Source organism: Schistocerca americana, chromosome 8 (assembly GCF_021461395.2).
Source record: "Schistocerca americana isolate TAMUIC-IGC-003095 chromosome 8, iqSchAmer2.1, whole genome shotgun sequence".
NCBI lineage: Eukaryota > Metazoa > Arthropoda > Insecta > Orthoptera > Acrididae > Schistocerca > Schistocerca americana.
The window spans coordinates 395,103,274-395,123,415 of NC_060126.1; the positions used below are offsets into that span (position 1 = coordinate 395,103,274).

The 20,142-nt window shown below is 43.2% G+C and overlaps 1 protein-coding gene across 1 annotated transcript in view; it reads left to right on the top strand.

Annotated features, from left to right (window-relative positions):
- LOC124545985 (D-arabinitol dehydrogenase 1-like) overlaps positions 1–20,142 on the top strand; it is a 51,908-nt gene that overhangs the window by 1,947 nt on the left and 29,819 nt on the right. Inside the window, exons 2-3 of the mRNA XM_047124951.1 lie at positions 14,452–14,609; positions 19,093–19,217. Of these exons, the coding sequence (XP_046980907.1) occupies positions 14,457–14,609; positions 19,093–19,217 (278 nt within the window). The 5' untranslated portion in view covers positions 14,452–14,456. The remainder of the gene's footprint in view (positions 1–14,451; positions 14,610–19,092; positions 19,218–20,142) is intronic.

Genomic DNA, 20,142 nt, shown 5'->3' on the forward strand with positions numbered 1-20,142 from the left:
AGGCCATATATTAAAAGTATAGGAACACATAATTTCAAGTTTTCTTATTCTGGATTTAGTTTTGAAAACCCAAATATAGTTTGCAAATGTGGAAAGTTGGAATCGAAGCATCCAACCACAGCAAGATAACAATTTACTTTCATTTATCTTCTCTTTGAAATTGCAGTGAGATGCTGTTATTTAAGAAAAAAACTATCTTGAAACAATGGAAATTAATAAACATATGTCAATTTGCCTAAACTTAATACTGAGTGATCAGACTCACCACTTTTAATTACAGATATTACTCGTAATCTCACCCAGACCATCAGACCATGCTCTAAATAGATCGTCCTACTCACATTCCCTATTTTTTCCTTTATTTCAGCTAGTATATTTTCACTTGCCGTGTTAAAAAAAACTTTTTACATTTTATAATCCCAACTACTTCACTTACCTGCTTAATTTCATATGTTTGTGATGTTGAAGTCATGAAAACAAAATTATTTTATACAGCCACCTCTGGAACATGACAACAAAGTTTATTGTTCAATTTATTTTCTTTCCAGAACAGTTGTTGTGATTTGTTTTATAGTTCATTATTTAATGTGTAATACTTTTTATATAAGTTCAATAGTTTTTCATCACATTTCCACTGAAATAATTCCTCCCATTTTACTTCTAAATCCAACATTAACAGCTGTCATCTTTGTAAACAAACTGGTATACTTTCTAGAGGCACTAGTTTAAAATTTTTGCTCCTACAAAATTACACAGCCACACATATTTATCATGGTACCTGATGATGGCGTGACAGCCAACAACCAGTTTGCAAAGGGAAAGAACAAATATTGCAGAATATTGCACCGGTTCTGTGCACGTTTTCGCTCATTGTCTTTTTTGTGCTTTTTACCCATCGTAAAAATGAGAGCAAAACATTTATTGCATTGAAATTGACACAATTTTTGTTTCCAGTACATGCTGCATTGAAAACAAAAATACAACATGTATTGAAAACAACAAACCACATTTTCACTACATATTTCATAGTAGCATTGGTAGTCTGTGAGGAAGAGCCTGTGAGAAGCTAAAGCTCTGAGTCAATCTGTATTGTGTAACTTGAAAGGAAAGTTGGTAACACACTCCCCTTGTAAGGCAGACATAGGAATTTGAATTCCAGACCAACCAACAGTTTTAATTTGTCACATAGAATCAACTTGGCATTTCTTCTTCATCTTCGTCTTTTGTTTTGGCCATCTTAGGACCACGTTAATTCACATCATCTTCATTTCTTCTGGTCTTTCTTCTTTCCCAGTATTCTTTCATTCTCCTACTTTGCAACCTTCTTTGTCCTTCTGTCCAAGATGATTTTGTTCTGGGTCTTGTTCTGTCCTTGAAAGCTTTGAAGGTCTGATTTTTTTATTTAAAAATCACCTTGTTGTTTATCTCTGGTTCCTGTATTCTCATTTCTTCCAGATCTCTTTGTATCTCTTGGATCCATCACACTTTGGTTTTCTTGTTCATCAGAAATTATGTGATTTGCTGTGTTAACCTCCCCTGGTCCATTCTGTGGATGTGACTGAAGAACTTGATTCTTCTTTTCCTGATGACGTCAGAAATTTTTTATATCTTGGTATACAGTTCCTGGTTGGCTCCGTTTCTAAGTTGACCATCTTCTGTTCTTTGAGGTCTTAATATTCTCCTGAGAATCTTTCATTATATCAGTTCTAGCCTCTTGATCATTCTGGTTCTTGCTAAGTTGAGAGTTTCTGCTGCATATCGTGCTTCAGGGTGGATCACTGTTTGGTAATGTTTATATGCTAAGTTCATTTTGTTTATTCATGCTCCCATTGCTTCTTTTTTGGTCAGTCCAATGTCTATCCATTCTCTAAAGTATTTGAATCTCTCCACCTTCTGAATTTTCCCTCCTTCTCTTGTCATCAATCTAGGAGCTGTCATGATGTTTGTCATATATTGTCTCTTCTCGATAGAGATCTGTAGGCCTTCTTTAGCTACCTGTCTCTGCAGTTCTGTGGTTTCCTTAACTGCCTCTTCTAGTGATTCGGACAAGATCACAATGTCATCTGTGAATGCTAGACAATATACCCACACCACTTTATTCTTAAAACCCAGTCATATTCCACCCAGTCCTTTCAATCCTTGTGCCACTCTCTGATCACCTTATTCAGGACACAATTAAAGAGCTGTGGGTTTTTATGTCTATAGTGACAGTCCACGCACCAAAAATTCCAACTTATTACGATAAGGCACTTTTATTACGGTTCGTATATTTACAGAAACACAAGAAAAACAATGCACAATTTCACGACACGTGTATCACTAGTCAAGACGCAGACGGGACTACCAAAGAAGCTCGAGTCCCCAAAGACCTTTTACTCTGCGCTTCGCTGGTGAAGTTACTGGCAGTCGACTGTCGCCAAAGAGCCCCCCCCCCCCTCCCCCCCCCCCCCCAGGAGTGCGGAGCACTGGGGAACGGACGTGGGTGTCTTCCTGTGTAGTGGGGTTGTGGGATGCTCGCTGGTTGATAGCAGCGTGTGCTAAGTGTCCATACTGTCTGTGCAGGGTGGACTAGCGCTCGTATAGTCCGCCATCCAGTTAGTGGGGCGGACTGGTCGACCTGCGCGCGTGAACTGGACAGGCACAGGAGATGTTGTTGCAGTACCGGCGGAGAGGGGGATGCGAATCTTGAGCATCCCGCCGGTGCTGAACGTTGCGGTTATGGCAGCCGTATCCACCCCATTTGGGATAGGGACTGTGCGCAGGATGGTGATGTGTGACGTGGGTGTGGACCCACGTGAAATGTCCCCTATGCGGAGGACGAAGATGGATCCCTCATGGAGCTGCAAGGAAAGCTCGTCGCGTTGGCACTCAGAGGCGTTGATTGCGATGCAAATTTCGTCGACAGTGGATGTAGGGTGCACTAGGGGGGCTGGGGGGCTGGGGGCAAAAAGTAACGTAGTTCAGGAGAAACATTGGAACACTCTGTGGGGGTATTGGGTACCAACACTTGGGACGGTGTAATGTCACCCGCAACATGAGGTTGAGCCTGAGATTGTGGATTGTCACACACAGTGCCTGTTTGGAACGAGGGTAGCATATCATCGTACGCAACCGCTGAGTTGCCCTCGGGTGTAGGCTCGGTGCACATACGATCATGGTAGGACGCAGGAGGGTGGGTGGTCTGTGTGGGATCGGGGTCGTCACCATCTGCTGGAAGAACACTCGACTCGGGGGGGTGTGTTACAGATTCTTCGATCATCCAGGCTGGTTTCACACGTTGGAGGGAAACTGTCTGCCAGCGACCACTGACGAGAATGTCCATAGTATTGTCCCTGCGAGACACTACGCGATGTGGGCTAGAGTAGGGTGGTTGTAATGCCGGTTTGACCATGTCATCCCGTAACATAACGAACTCACAAGAGTCCAGTGCCGCATGCCTGAACTCGCGAGGGCGGGTATGTGGCCGTGGAGGAGGCGTGCGGATCGTGGCTATGTGTGTCCGGACCCGTTCAGCTAGCATGAGGAGGTCGGCAATTGCTTCGTCATTGACGAACTCTGCGGGGAGGACTAGGGTGTCGCCATATAGGAGCTCTGCGAGTGAAGCCTGGAGGTCTGTCTTGTAAGCCGTGCATATTCCTAGCATAACCCAGGGAAGGGCATCGCACCACTCACCACCGTGGCACATGAGTGCCGCTTTCAGCGTTCTGTGCCACCACTCGACCAGTCCATTGCTCTGGGGGTGGTAAGCCGTAGTGCGGAATCTATCCACCCCACAGAGGACGCAGAGTTTGTTAAACAGCAGGGGTTCAAACTGTCTTCCCTGGTCGGTGGTGATGGATGTAGGACAGCCAAATCGAGCTATCCAGGAGGATACAAATGCACGTGCTATGGAATCTGCTGTGATGTCCTGCAGGGGGATTGCCTCCACCCAACGTGTAACACGATCAATGCCGGACAGGATATACCTGAAACCGTCCGACACAGGTAATGGTCCTACGAGATCCACATGTACATGACGGAAGCGGCCTTTTGGGATGTCGAATTTACCTAGACTGGGTTGTGTGTGCCTGCCAACTTTGCTGCGCTGGCACTGTAAACAAGCACGAGCCCAAGTAAGACAATCCCTCTTCACACCTGGCCACACAAAGCGTTCTGTAACCAGGCACATAGTAGCCTTAGCACCAGGATGTGCCAGGTTATGTAAAGTACTGAACACTTGGCGACGCAGCGCAGGGGGAACAATAGGCCGAGCGGTGCCCATGGATGTATCACACCACAGTGGCTTGGCCGAGCCCGGTAGGTTGCATGAAACGATCTGAAGGGAAGTATCTGGGTCCTGTCGGAGGTTGTGCAATTTGGTGTCACTGTCCTGTAAGTGGGCCAATTCATCGAAATTAATGGGGGATGAAATTGCAGTGATACGTGATAAGTAGTCAGCCACCACATTTTATGACCCTCGAATGTAACGGATGTCTGTTGTGTATTGGCAAATTAAGTCCATTTGCTGGAACCTACATGGGGGAAGGTCAGTAGCGGGGTTATGGATAGCCTCCGCGAGGGGGTGGTGGTCCGTGAAGATTGTTATATTCCTTCCTTCAATGTCTGTGCAGAAATATTTTACAGCTTCATAAACTGCAAGCAATTCTCTGTCGAATGCTGACCATTTACGCTGAGCTGTAGATAATTTTTTGGAAAAAAAACAGAGTGGTTGAGTCATGTCATTGACGTGCTGTTGTAGGACTGCACTGATTGCGAAATCACTTGCATCCGCTGTAATCGAGATGCAGTCATCTGGCAAAGGATGGGCGAGAGTGACACCACATGCTAACGCTGATTTAAGGTCTTCAAAAGCTCTCACCATGCTGTCAGACCACGGTACTCGGCGACTGCCTGAGGTTTGTTTTCCGGCCAATGCATCAGTCAAAGGGGCTTGAATTTCTACCGCCATCGGCAGGTTACAGCGGTAGAAATTGACAGTTCCTAAAAACCGGCATAATTCGCGAAACGACACTGGGAGGGGTAGCTCACGAATGCAGTCAACCCACTCCTGCGGAGGGCATATACCATCCGAGGAGACTGTGTACCCCAGAAAAGTGACAGCGGTTCAGTGGAGTTGTGACTTGTCATTATTGATCTCGACTCCGTTACGTGTCTATAAGCCCTGTATCGTGGCCCCCTGTCAGAGGGGGAGAAAATTAGTATGTCATTGAGGTATGCGTAGCAATATGTGCAGTTAAAAAGAAGTGAGTCTATAAAACGCTGCCAAGTTTGGGCCGCGTTTTTGAGACCATAAGGCATGTAGCAAAATTCGTACAGGCCAAAAGGTGTGATTACTGCTGTCTTTGGGATGTCACTCTGTTCCATTGGTATCTATAAATATGCCTTGCGGCAGTCCAAGACACTGAAGATGCGTGCTCCGCTAAGTACTTGTGCAAAGTCTTGTATGTGAGGTATCGGGTAATTGTCTAATACCGTCCGCACGTTGAGGCACCGATAGTCGCCGCACAGGCGCACAGTGCCATCCCTTTTGGGAACTAAATGTATGGGGGAGGACCAGTTACTGTCCGATGGGCGAACAATGCCTGTCCTTAGAAGTTCCTCCGCTGTGGCTGTAGCAAGGCGTAGTTTATGTGGTGGCAGTTGGCGCGCTTTATGGCGCACTGGAGGCCCATCTGTCGTGACAATTTTGTGTGTCGTGCCATTCGTAATAGCGTTCAGCTTGGCTGGCGAACTCATTTGGGGCCCGTCGTGAACGGGGATCGGTAGCACACAAGAGTCACTAACCTGATGTGCCAGGGAAGCAGTCTGCTTTGGTGTCGACAAAGTTCCAGGAGGTGCATCTCCGGTGTCAGGTGGTGGCGGCGTTGGCAGGCGTTGTACGAGGCGTTGTGCCTCGGTGAGGGCTCGCGTAGCCGATGATCTGCCACGGTTCCATTCGACGTTGTGAGGACGGAGATCGTCGACTGCAGGGTGTTCAGGCTGGAGATGGGCGGTGGAAATCGTGAGGCTGTCTGCCGATGAAGAGCACTTGATGGGAGCTGTGCCCAGGTCGTCGGGCAGCCGAGGGGGAGGGGGGGCCGAAGAGGAGACTGAACATGCAATGTGCGTGGACGAGGCGTGGTGCAATAATGCGGCTGACTGAAGATCTGGAGACAGTCCGAAGTGGAAAAGGAAGTCAATGCCTAATACTGGATCTTCGACATCAGCCACGTAGAAGGACCAAGTGAACTGTTTACCAGGTATGAGTTCAATAGGTAACTTGGCCAAACCCTCGACACGAAGTGTCGACTTATTTGCTGCTTAAAGAGACAGTTTGGTTGATGTCGTGTCCTTTACAGAAAATGTGGGAGGTATGACACTAACGTCTGCTCCGGTATCGACGAGAAGATACCGGCGCGAACCTACATCCAAGGCGTACAGACATCCTCGTGGGGTGGGGGATCTGACAGAATGCAATGTCTATGGACGCCCCTGCCTGTATCCGCGGGCCGTGGTACCTACTGCGGCCTGCGTGCGGTGTTTGGGAATGTGCAGGGCGGACGGCAGTTGCGAGTGGCATCCCTGAAAGTGGTGTGAAACCAGCATATGCGTGAATCAGCTATACTCGTCCCGCCAGCCGAAGCGTCAGGCGGGGGGAAGGCGGGGCGGGCAGGCGCTCGCCCGGTTGGGGTGGGGAGTGGCTGTTGCCGACCCGCTGGCGGTTCCCGGTCTTGGCTGCTAGGTGGCTGCTGTTCCATGTGCTGTCCGCGATACACACGCGCCCAGCCTCTACCGCCCGACGGTGAAAGTATACACACAGGGTTACCAACCTCGGCGGTGTTAGACACTGTGCTGTGTCGAATAATGGCGTATGCCTGATCCGCCAGCCGTAGTTTATCCTCGAGTGATGCTGCGGTATGTGGAAGCAAATGTAACTGTAGTTCTTGTGGCAGCTTCACCAACCACAATGCCCAGAGCGCTAAGTTCGGCAGGATCTCGGTACCGACCTGTGCATGCAAGCGTCGCCACAGCTGTGAGGGTGTTCTGTCGCCTAAAGTCTCGTCGTAAATTATGTTGTGAATAGTATCGGCTGGTGGGCGAGAGAGGCGTTCGATAAGTAATGCGCGAGCAGAGGCATATTTGTTGCTCTTAGGAGGGTTCAGCAATAAGTCACTGATGAGATCAGGGTGGTCGTGCAGGTGGTTCACTAAACGCATGAAACGGGTGCTGTCATCCGCAATACCGTGTATGTCCAACATGTTGTCCACCAAGGTAAACCACGTCACTGGGTTGTCCGGTTGTAACGGTGGCAGCTTCGGAAAACGGCTGGGACCAGTGTTTGCGGGGCTGCAGGAGGGGCACAAAATGCACGGGGATTCTGCACGGTGTTCACTGGTGCAAAATGTGCCTCAGTGGCAGGCGATGTGTTGCGTTGAACGTCTGTTAGCTGTGTAGGTGAGACGTGGTATCCAGTCCATGTAGGCACGGAATCTGTGCGGCCACACGACAAGCATGCACGGCAGGCGTGGGTGGGTCAACTGCCGGTGCAGCCAGAATCTCGAGCAGAGGCGCGAGATCGCGATTAAGCACCGAGTGACGGGGCGGAACCACGGCAGGTGCATCGCCCGAGGTGTGCGTGGGGCAGCAGGACGGGTAGGCGTATAAATGGTCCGGCGCGGTTGGCGCAAGTGTCCCTTCGACCGGCGCGAAGGGGGGCATGTTAAACGGCAGCCGTGCATGTGGACCCAGAAACTGGCCAGCCGCGTGGTCCATGCTGTGCGGTAGAAACTTGGGGTTTCCGGGGTCCTGTGCTGAAGGGGCATTCTGTTGAGCGTAGAATGCCGTAGTAGGTGTCTGCGATGATGTGTACAGCGCCCGGTGTGGTATGCCGGCGGAGGTTAGAGTCGTCCGGCCAGGCGAGGCAAACATGGGAGATACGAACATTCCCGGTGTATTAGTGGCACACGGGGTGAAGCGTTGCGCTTCACAGTCGAATGTCCATTCTGCGGTCGCGGCGTCGTGCACTGCCGTAAAAACTGGAGGCTGCGACATTGTCTATTGGCGCGAAACCGGTGATATACAGTGAGCGACTGCAACGTATTTTCGCGACTCGGGGTCACCAATGTGTGTTTTTATGGCTATAGTGACGGTCCACGCACCAAAAATTCCAACTTATTACAATAAGGCACTTTTATTACGGTTCGTATATTTACAGAAACACAAGAAAAACAATGCACAATTTCACGACACGTGTATCACTAGTCAAGACGCAGACAGGACTACCAAAGAAGCTCGAGTCCCCAAAGACCTTTTACTCTGCGCTTCGCCGGTGAAGTTACTGGCGGTCGACTGTCACCACAGAGCAAAGGGGAGAGTCCATCTCCCTGTCTCACCCTGGTTTTAGCCTTAAATGACTTTACTGTATAAAAGTATAATAATAGTAATAATAATAATAATAATAATAATAATAATAATAATGCTTATTCAACATGAAGTAGTATCACTCAGTCCCTAAAATAAAGTTCAGGACAGTAGACAGATTTTTCTCTTGAATTCAGTTCAGAACTGTAAGTCTACTGGTGACACAAGTATATTAATGTTGTGGTCTTCAGTCTGAAGACTGGATTGATGCAGCTCTATATACTGCATCCTGTGCAAGCCTCTTCATCTATGAGTAACTATTGAAACCTATACCCTGAGTCTGCTTACTGTATTAATCTCTTGGTCTCCCTCTATGATTTTACACCCCCACATATTTCCCTCCAATACTAAACTAAATTGGTGATCCCTTGATTTCTCAGAGTGTACCCTATCAAGTGACCTCTTCTTCTAGGCAAGCTGTGCTACAGCTTTCTTTTCTCCCCAGTTCTGTTCAGTACCTCCTCACTAGTTATTTGATCTACATTAATATTCAGCGTTCTTCTGTAGCACCACATTTCAAAAGCTTTTATTCTCTTCTTGCCAAAATGATTATCATCCATGTTTCAGTTCCATACATGGCTGCACTCCAGACAAATACCTACAGAAAAGACTTCCTAATATGTAAGTCTATATTCATTGTTAACAAATTTCTCTTCTTCAGAAATGCTTTTCTAGCCATTGCCATCATCAGTTATTTTGCTGATCAAATAGAAAACTCATCTACTACTTAGAATGTCTCATTTCCTATGCTCATTCCCTCAACAGTACTTGATTTAATTTGACTACATTCCATTATCCTTGCTTTGCTTTTGCTCATGCTCATCTTATATCCTTCTTTCAAGACACTGTCTATTCCAGTCAACTGTTGTTCCAAGTCCTTTGCTGTCTCTGACAGAATTACTATGTCAAAGGCAAACCTTAAAGTTTGCATTTCTTCTCCCTGAACTTTAATTCCTATTTCAATTTTTCATTGGTTTCCTCTACTGCTTGTTCAATGTATAGATTAAATAACATCAGGGACATACCACACTCCTGTCTCACTCCATTCTGAACCCTGCTTCCCTTTCATGCCCCTTGTCTCATAATTCCCACCTAGTTTCTGCATAAGTTGCAGATAGGCTTTCACTCCCTCTATTTTATCCCTGTCACCTTCATAATTTCAATTCCAGTCAACATTGTCAAAATCTCTCTCTAAATCTACAAATGCTATGAACATAGTTTTGCCTTTCCTTAACCTATCTTCTAAGATAAGTCGTAGGAGCAATATTGCCCTGCATGTTCATACACTTCTCGAAAATCCAAACTGATCTTCCCAGAGGTCAGCTTCTACAAGTTTTTCCATTCTTCTGTAAGGAATTTGTGTTACTATTGTGCAACTGTAACTTATTAAATTGGTAATTCAGTAATTTTCACACCTGTTAGCAACTGCTTTCTTTGGAACTGAAATTATTACCTTCTTGAAGACAGGGTATTTCACCTATCTCATAGATCTTGCTCGTCACACGGAATAGTTTTGTAGTGCCTGGTTCTTCCAAGGCTGTCAGTAGTTGTGATGTACTGTCCTCTATTCCTGGGGCTTTGTTTTGACTTAGATCTTTCAGTACTCTGTCAAATTCTTTTTGCAGTGCCATGTCTCCCATCTCATCTTCATCTGTGTCATCTTCTTATATAGACCCTCTACATGTTTGTTCCATCCATGCAGTAGAGCTGCATGCCCCTGGAAAAAATTATGGCTGCAGTTTCCCCTTACTTTCAGCCATCCACAGTACCAGTACAGCAAGGCCATTTTGGTTGATGTTACAAGGCCAGATCAATCAATCATCCAGTCTGTTGCCCTTGAAACTACTGGAAAGGCTGTTGCCTCTGTTCAAAAACCACATTTTTGTCTGACCTCTCAATGGATACCCCTCCGTCAAAGTCCATGGTAGTTGGGGGGAGGGAGGGGGGGGGGGAAGGGGGGAGTCAGGAATATATTAAATTACTTACACACACACACACACACACACACACACACACACACACACACACACACACACACACACACCACTATGGCCATTAAAATTTCTACACCAAGAAGAAATGCAGATGATAAACGGGTATTCATTGGACGAATATATTATACTAGTACTGACATGTGATTAGATTTTCACGCAGTTTGGGTGCATAGATCCTGAGAAATCAGTACCCAGAACAACCACCTCTGGCCGTAATAACAGCCTTCATATGCCTGGGCATTGAGTCAAACAGAGCTTGGATGGCATGTACAGGTACAGCTGCCCATGCAGCTTCAACACGATACCACAGTTCATCAAGAGTAGTGACTGGCGTATTGTGACAAGCCAGATGCTCGGCCACCATTGACCAGACATTTTCAGTTAGTGAGAGATCTGGAGAATGTGCTGACCAGGACAGCAGTCAAACATTTTCTTTATCAGGAAACGCCCGTACAGGACTTGCAACATGCGGTCGTGCATTATTCTGCTGAAATGTAGGGTTTCACAGGGATCAAATGTAGGTTAGAGCCATGGGTTGTAACACATCTGAAATGTAATGTCCACTGTTCAAAGTTCCATCAATGCGAACAAGAGGTGACCGAGACATGTAACCAATGGCACCCCATACCATCATGCCAGGTGATATGCCAGTATGGCGATAATGAATACACGCTTCCAATGTACGTTCACCGCAATGTCGCCAAACATGGATGCTACCATGATGATGCTGTAAACAGAACCTGGATTCATCCGAAAAAATGACGTTTTACCATTCGGGCACCCAGGTTCGTCATTGGGCACACCATTGCAGGCGCTCCTGTCTGTGACACAGCATCAAGGCTAACCGCAGCCATGGTCTCCGAGCTGATAGTCCCTGCTGCTGCAAACATTGTTGAACTGTTCATGCAGATGGTTGTTGTCTTGCAAACGTCACCATCTGTTGACTCAGGGATCGAGATGTGGCTGCACAATCCGTTACAACCATGTGGATAAGATGCCTTTCATCTCGACTGCTAGTGATACGAGGCCATTGTGATCCAGCACGGCGTTCCATATTACCCTCCTGAACCCACCAATTCCATATTCTGCTAGTAGTCATTGGGTCTTGACCAACGTCAGCAGCATTGTCGCGATACAATAAACCGCAATCGCGATAGGCTACAATACGACCTTTATCAAAGCCGGAAACGTGATGGTATGCATTTCTCCTCCTTACATGAGGCATCACAACAACGTTTCACCAGGCAACGCCAGTCAACTGCTGTTTGTGTATGAGAAATCGATTGGAAACTTTCCTCATGTCAGCATGTTGTAGATGTCACCACTGACGCCAACCTTGTGTGAATGCTCTGAAAAGCTAATCATTTGCATATCACAGCATCTTCTTCCCGTCAGTTAAATTTCGTGTCTGTAGCACGTCATCTTTGTGGTGTAGCAATTTTAATGGCCGGCATACTTTTAAATTAATATACAATTTCAATTGTGCCAGACACAACCCAGCTGATACTTGAGCAGGACTTTTGTTGGTTCACAGCAAACAGTTAATCTGAATCTCACAGAGACTTATATTACACAGTTTTATGTGAATAAAAGTTGTGTGTAGATTTCATAGACTGCTATTAATGGCCATACACAAGACATAACAATGTGTGTTAAATTCCTTGGTGCACTGTGGAAGGTACTTTGTTCCACAGTCAATTATTCACTTTCTACTCCACTCACTAATGAAATGACAAGAGGAAGGCCTCAAACATGACCATGTGATTTGGGTCATATTTGGCAGGTTGCTTGAGCACAACCTTAAATGAAAGACCATAAGATGCTTTGGCTCAATAACTCCTGTTTTTGAGAACTATCCCTAACATTCATGACTCACATTCAATTCAGGCTTAATGGGCTTGATAGATAATTGAAAACTGAGCATTTATCATCTACATACATGCGCCCTGCTTATGCATATTTTCCTAGAAATCAAGGGCAGATACTTTTTTGGCTGCCACTTATGTATCCATAAGGTAAGAGCTGTTCAACAATAGTGCCACTGGTGTGGCAACCAAGGCATGTGGCTGTGGAGCAGAGAATCTGTGTTTGGCTCCCAGTTATAGTCTGAAATTTTTTTTAATTTTAATTTTTTCTGTTTTGAAATTGGTAGATTGAGGATAATTAATAAGGCAAGTAAATCAATAGGAAACAACAACAAGGTAGGCAAATTTCTCAAATGATGGCAACAATTTTCCAGATACTAGGATGGAATATTGTGCTGTCTATGGATGTGTTATTTTGTGTACACTACTTACTGTGACAAGGGTTTTTCTCCCTTCTGCAATGACAGGCATTGACTGCCTATTTTTGCAGCAATCTTATCTCTAATTGTTTTCATTCAATGAGGCTTAAAAATCTTAATTCTTTGCTAATCCAAGTAATTTGAGTAGTTAGTTTTCTTACTTGTTTGTTATTCCTTACTGATGTACTTACCTTATTAACCTTCCTATTCCTACCAGTTTTGTGGCACAAATAAATGCAAATATAAAAAGACATGTAGACTGCACTTGGGAATCGAAGACAGATTCTCTGCTTCCCTTCCAGATGCCTTGGTTGCTTGCCAGCAGCACTTTTGTATAATAGCACCTATCTTATGCGTACATAAATAGGAGTCAAAAAAGTTTCTTCCCTCAATTTCTAGGAAAATTTGCACTTGTGGACCCCATCTATGTTGATGAAAAATGCTCTGTTTTCAGTCATGTATTGATCCCATCAATTCCAAATTGACTGCACAGCACGAACTTTTGCAGTAATTTTCTTAAACAAGGCGGTGGGGGGAGGGGGGGGGGGCAGAAGTGGAGGGAGTAAAAGTATCTTATAGAGTATTTCATTTTAGGTTGTGCACAAGCGACTTTCAAATATGAGCCAAATTGGTTGGCCATGTGTGTGTCTGAGGTCTTCCCCTTGTGAGAGTGAAATTATTGGTTGTGTGGTTCTATATAAGCCCTGATCATGCTTATATTGCTATCACAGTCCTTGTAAGGGATGGAAATTGAAGGCAGTAGAATTGTTCTATCGTCTGTTGCCAATGCTGGTCCCCTAAAATTCCTCAACAGCATTTAGTGGAAACATCTTCTCCTCACCAAGAATTCCCACCTAAGTTCACATAGTATTTTCATAGTTAACCTACAAACTTGGTTGACATCACTGCAGCATTCGATTAATGCAGGAATGTTCTTTCTGTCCTTCAACATTAATTAACATTTATCCACATTTAAAGCACGCTACCATTCATTTCATCAGAGAAATTTTGTCAGATTCATCCTGAACCCACCTACAGTCACTCAAAGATGAAGTATGTCGATACACAAAAGATTCCACAGCAAGTAGTATGAGATTGCTGGCCATAGGCTGGTCCCGGCGGAGGTTCGAGTCCTCCCTAGGGCATGGCTGTGTGTGTTTGTCCTTAAGGATAATTTAGGTTAAGTAGTGTGTAAGCTTAGGAACTGATGACCTTAGCAGTTAAGTCCCATAAGATTTCACACACATTTGAACATTTTTTTGCTGGCCATATGAGCTGTCAAATTGTTTATCTACACACATGTGCATGCACATATGAGTACATACACCACACCACACCACACACACACACACACACACACACACACACACACACACAATTTTTCAGAATCTGTCATGTGACATGATGATTATTCATGTATGTGCTTCTCTCCTTTCTGTGCTACAGCCAAACTAAGATAACGAACTGCATCTAAAAAATACAAAAACAGGCAGCCACAGTACAGATTAATTATGTCAGTCACCTAGGCACACTAAAAGATTGGAAAATTATATTGCCTCAAAATCTAGTGCAGTTTTCATGTCTTTTGGTGTTCCTTTGTGCCATCCATCACTCATTTGCAGGAGAGTCACTGTCTGGCCTTTTCCCCCTAAAATTTCCATGTTCATTAATCATATGTGAGCTAATCTAGCAAGCTAAAGTAAGCATTCTTATCCTTTTCATATTATTTGTAACCAGACTGCACCTAATTAAAGCTTCTTATTTAATTCCAAGGTACAATGGTGAATCAGACAATGGAAGCATTGCAGTTCAACTCCAAAACACAAACACTTTCACTAGTAACAGAGAAAGTACCATCAGTCAAAGAAAATGAAGTACTAGTCAAAGTTGCATATGCAGGTGTTTGTGGAACAGACCTACATATTGTAGAGGTAAGTCTTCAAATTTATTTCTTGGTTTGTTAATGTTGAGAGAGAGAGAGAGAGAGAGAGAGAGAGAGAGAGAGAGAGAGAGAGAGAGAGCATACAATACAGGGTGTCTCAGGAGGAATGGTCAGTGGTCAGTGTTTGGGAATATGACAGGAATGATAATTTGAAGCAAAAAACTTTGTATGGACATATGCCCTATTGCGAATGGTTTCTGGGATAGAACACATTTAATGTTCATTGTTATTTATTTTCTGTATTATTCAGTATATTGTCAGGTTTACTCATTTACAACAGTTAGTAAACATTACAACATGGTTTTACAAAGTATCTGTTGAAAAATACATATTTTTAACACATTCACCTCTACGCATTATTGCACACATCACATTACAGGTTTTGTACAGTTTGCAATAAATATTTGAATATCCCACTGTCAACTTCACTGTAATTATGCACTCTTGGGGGAACATGTGTTGCTTGCCTGAGAGTCTCTGCACATTCCCTAAGGAGGGCAACAGCATCCATGATGTGACCAATCAGTTCATCTCACATATTCACCTTCTGTTTGTACACCTCAGATTTCATCTAATTCCATAAACAAAAATCTAGCAGTGTAAGGTCTGGCAATATTGGTGGCCGGTTAACTGTACTACTATGACCAATCCAGTGGGTAGAGTAAGTATGGTTGAGATGTTCCCTCACATGTCTGGTAAAATGTGGAGTGGCTCCATCATGCTGTAAGTACATTGCAGTCTGTGGGCCAAAGAAACACCCTCAAAGCCAATCAACAAACAAATTTTCCAAACATGATAAGAAATAAACTTGGAAATTGTTTTTCACTGTAGCACATGGATTTTCCTGTGGCCATCAATGATTATTATGTGTGTTGTTTATTCCACTCCTTGTAAATGTGGCTTCATCAAGGAATAGCATTAATGGAAGCAAATTATGATTGTCATTCAACCAGCAACAAAATTCAAGTCATGTGTCATTATCACCAATGTGAAGATTGTTGAGATACTGTATGTGAAATGAGTACAAGTTTTCTGCATTTAATATTCACCATACATGTATTCATTGTACATTGGTACATGCAGAAAGTCTTCATGTGCAAGTAGTAGGGCTCCATTGCATCATTTCAAAAATGTGTTTCTGTTCCTGCACAGGTTACTGAATTACACATTTGGATGAAAAATGGGTACTTGGAAGAATACTTGTTTCATGTGATGTGTGAGAACTCTGGTAAACATACTACAATCAGGAATTCTTTGACAGCAGCAGGAGCTCTACCATCTCATAAGTTGTAAACATTTACCATATCTGGATATTCTTCATTGGTGTAGACATGTGGCATTTTAGACAACTCATGTACAAACACAGTTAACTAATGCTTTTCTTGGATACACTCTCAGTCCCTGTCACTACTTCACTAACAACACACCATGGTCAACTACAGGTTCAACAGTCTAGTTTAATGGCAAAAAAGACACTCTGAGCAAAGAGGTTGAAAGCAATGAGGTAGGTAGAGCCAGAATAAAATGTCACAGACGTGTGGTGGGAAAGACGTGTGTGTGCTACTAACCTAAAAGTAAATGTACATTAAACATATTCTATGTCAAAAACCTTTTAGAATAGGCCATATGTCCATACCAAGTCTTTTGCTTCAAATTAGCATTCCTGTACTATCCCTGAATATTTACCGTTCCTCCTGGGACACACTGTACAACAACAGTATTAAAATGAAGCATTGAAGGATGGAATTGCCCATATATGGAAAGTGAGCCAGTGCAGCCTACATGCTGAAAAATGTCTCAATACCTAATACACAGCTCTCTCACATTTTGACACTTCAAACCTTCCTATTTCAGTCTATAAGACAACAGTTTTGGGTTTTCTTTCTTTCTTATTCCCTCCCTCCCCCCCCTCCCCCCCCCCCCCTCCACCCATACCACTTCAATGTGTGTGTTGTTATGGGCAAATAAGAACCTCATTTTTTTCTGAAAAGTCAAAGGAATGTCATTGAACCCAAAGGCTAGAATTGTTCTACTATTCAGCCATTATATTTGAAGAAATCCTGTAACATCTCTGACTCAAGATCTTAATCTTGCTCATTAAGAAATTCTTCATGCTAGCTTCATCTCATCTCATTCAGAGAAACTTGCTGGTATCAAACATAGGCCATCATTTGAGGAAGAAACTCTTGAGAATGCACATTTGGAGCACAGCAAGAAGAGCATCAAGACATTTGAGGTGTGGTGCTACAGAAGAATGTTGGAACTTAAGTGGACTTATGAGGTAATGAATGGGAAGGTTCTCTGCAGAACTGGTAAGGAAAGGAATATACAGAAAACACTGACAAGAAATAGGGACAGGATAAGAGGACATCTGACAAGAAGTAGAGACAGGATAATAGGACATCTGTTAAGACATCAGGGAATAGCTTCTGTGGTACAAGAGGGAGTTGTATAGGGTAAAAACTGCAGACGAAGACAGAGATTGGAGTACATCCAGCAAATAATAATGATTTAGAATGAGATTTTCTCTCTCCAGTGGAGAGTGCACTGATATGAAACTTCCTGGCAGATTAAAACTGTGTGCCAGACCGAGACTCGAACTCGGGACCTTTGCCTTTCGCGGGCAAGTGCTCTAGAGCAGAGGAAAGGAATTCATGGGAGACTGCATAAAAATAGTCAGAAGACAGATTATGTAAAAAGAAGTCTTTCAACTGATTGCTCTTGTAGTTGAAGATAAGTAATTAATATTTAAAGTCAGTTGTATGAGATACCTTACAAGGGAACTTCACCAACTTGGCACCTTATTTTAAGCAGAGAAAGGCACACTTGCAAGGTTCAAGCCCCAGATATCAGTCCTGTATCAAAATTTGGGGCATAATTCTGACAGTACACAGCTATGGTCCTCAAAATATACAGATTTTAAATGTTAGTGAACACTGATTGTTTGTCACTCACTCACTTCCTCACTTTTTCATTCCTGCCTGTTGTACCAATGAAGCTGTTCAACAAATGTGATATGGTGAAAGGGCAACCTCATTATCATCACCATCATGTACAGAAACACCAGACATCAGTCCTATATCTTGTTTTACATCAAGCACCTCTTTATTAGTGAAGATGCCTGTGTGATTTCTGCAGTGAAATTGAAAGGTACAAATAATAGCAGAAAGAGAGCCCCATATACTTTTGTTTGCCTTTTTACAACAGTTAGTCGAAAACTGCATGTAATGATGGTTACCGGTGGTGACTTATGGGAGATCTCATTCTTTGGCATTTAAATACTGTAATTTGACCATCATTCCATACCACTCCTGGAACTGCCACACTATCACTCATTGGTTTACTGACTTAATGAACACAAACTGTGTACTCACTCTTACTCACACATACACAACCACTGTCTCTGGCCACTGAGTCTGCTCTCAGCAGCCAGAGATAGTGGTCATGTGTATGTGATTTGTGCTTGTGTGAATGTGTGTGTGTCCTACTTTAGAAGAAAGCCTTGTGGCCAAAATCTCAAATGTATAGCAGGTTTTTTGTTGTGCCTGTCTGCAACTCAACATCTCCTCTACATGGTGTGTAGCAATCTATAGTTTCCATAATATTGTTGTGGCACCTTGATCAGTTGATAAGAGACAAAATTGTGGCCCATCGGACCACACTGCTGCCTCCACTTATATAGTTTCGAGGTTTGTATTCTTTGACCTATTTAAAATGTGTAGATTTATGTGCCTTTCTGAGAAATGGCCTTTTGCAAGAAATCTGACTTAAAAGTGTTCTTTGCATGTGGTCCTCTTTGTAATCTTCACTCACAGTTGGTTGAGATGAAGCTGCAATCACTGACAGCAACAAATCCTGTTGGGTTGGAAACTAATTGTTGTTGAAAAGGTATGTTTCTTGTCCCCTGTCCCTGTCCCTGCTGATTGGGATGCTAACAGCCACTGTTCTTACATCATGCAAATATTCATTGTAGATGCAGACAGTTCATATTTATAAAACAGATCAGGTAACTTTATTCATAGTGTCATCATATGTATGTGCAAACATGGTACCTCCTTTCTGCCATTCTGAAACATCTCCACACCAGCCCATGTCAGAGGCCTGATTGGGTACAACCATGATTTACACCAGAGTTGGAGGGTCACATGACTGCCTCATAGCAGCTCTTCTCCAAAGCGGCTATAATGCTCTTTTAAGGTGATGAATAATATTTTGCCTCGTTAGCATAGTTACTTTGGATTTTAGAGAAAACTCCATTAAGTTTGATGTGCCTATTTCAGTACTAATCATTTCACAATTATAACCATTTACATATCTCTTTCTAATAACAATAAGAGACTTTCCTGCATTTTTCTGCTGAACAACCCATATTTTTTATTGACAAAGTTGTTTTGAAGGTGAATTAGTGTCAGTTAAGATAAATACCAAATATATATTTTTAGAACAATTATAAACAATTGTATTCTCCACAGGGTTCCTTCCCATGCACTGATCAACCAGTGATACTCGGTCATGAGTTTAGTGGAACAGTCACAGCAGTTGGATCTAAAGTAACTAATGTGAAAGTGGGAGACAAGGTAGCTGTTGATCCAAACAGGTAAGATCTGTTAATATAAAAACTGAAGTCACCTCCATATATTCAGCAATCATTAATAACTTTCCTCCATAAACTTACTAAAACACATCTGTGTCACTGAGTTTGCATGTTTGCAACACTTTGCAGTTAAAAAGTGAAATCCAAAAGCTACACTAATTGAGCATAGAAACAAATTATTGTGATTATGTACTGTGCCCCGGGGAAAGATAAAGTAAACAGCCTGATATTTTTCTCTTTATAGGAAAGTTAATGGAATGATAACAATAAATTTGTAAATACCTTGATCTCCTAAATAGTCATACAATTATCAGTTATTATTACAGTTATAAATAAATATCTGAGGAGTTCTTGCAAGAAGAATATAAAAGCAACCAGTGTTAGAAGTGATAGTAATAGTAGGTCTTGAAAAGTGTATAATATTATATTGCAATTGAGCTACATCATTTGGAGAAATGGAATCATATCTGTCAAGAAAGATGCTGAATGCATTCATGATGGGAAGTCAGATTAGCCAGAATGGTAGCCAAAAGACATCTGATTAATCCAATTTCCATACAGGTGCTACACGAACTCTGTATGAATTTCCACTCTATTATTTAATTCTCCTTCTTCCTGTGTGTCAAACTCTCCCCATCCACTTCTCATTCACCAACTCACTTTCTTTGCACCCTTTCTCCATTTATTTCTTTACCTACCCTCTCTCCACCTCTCTTTCTCTTTGCCCATAACCTTTTCTCCACCTTTCTCAATCTCTCTCTATTATTCCTTCATCTTACCTTTTCAACAGTCCCTAACAATTATATGTTGCTCCCTTCTTCTTGTTCTGTTCTTTCCTTTGTACTCCTCCTCCCATCTGTACATATTTCTTTGGTCTATTCCCTGATGTAAATATGCCTGCCATCCTGCATGACATTGGACATTATAC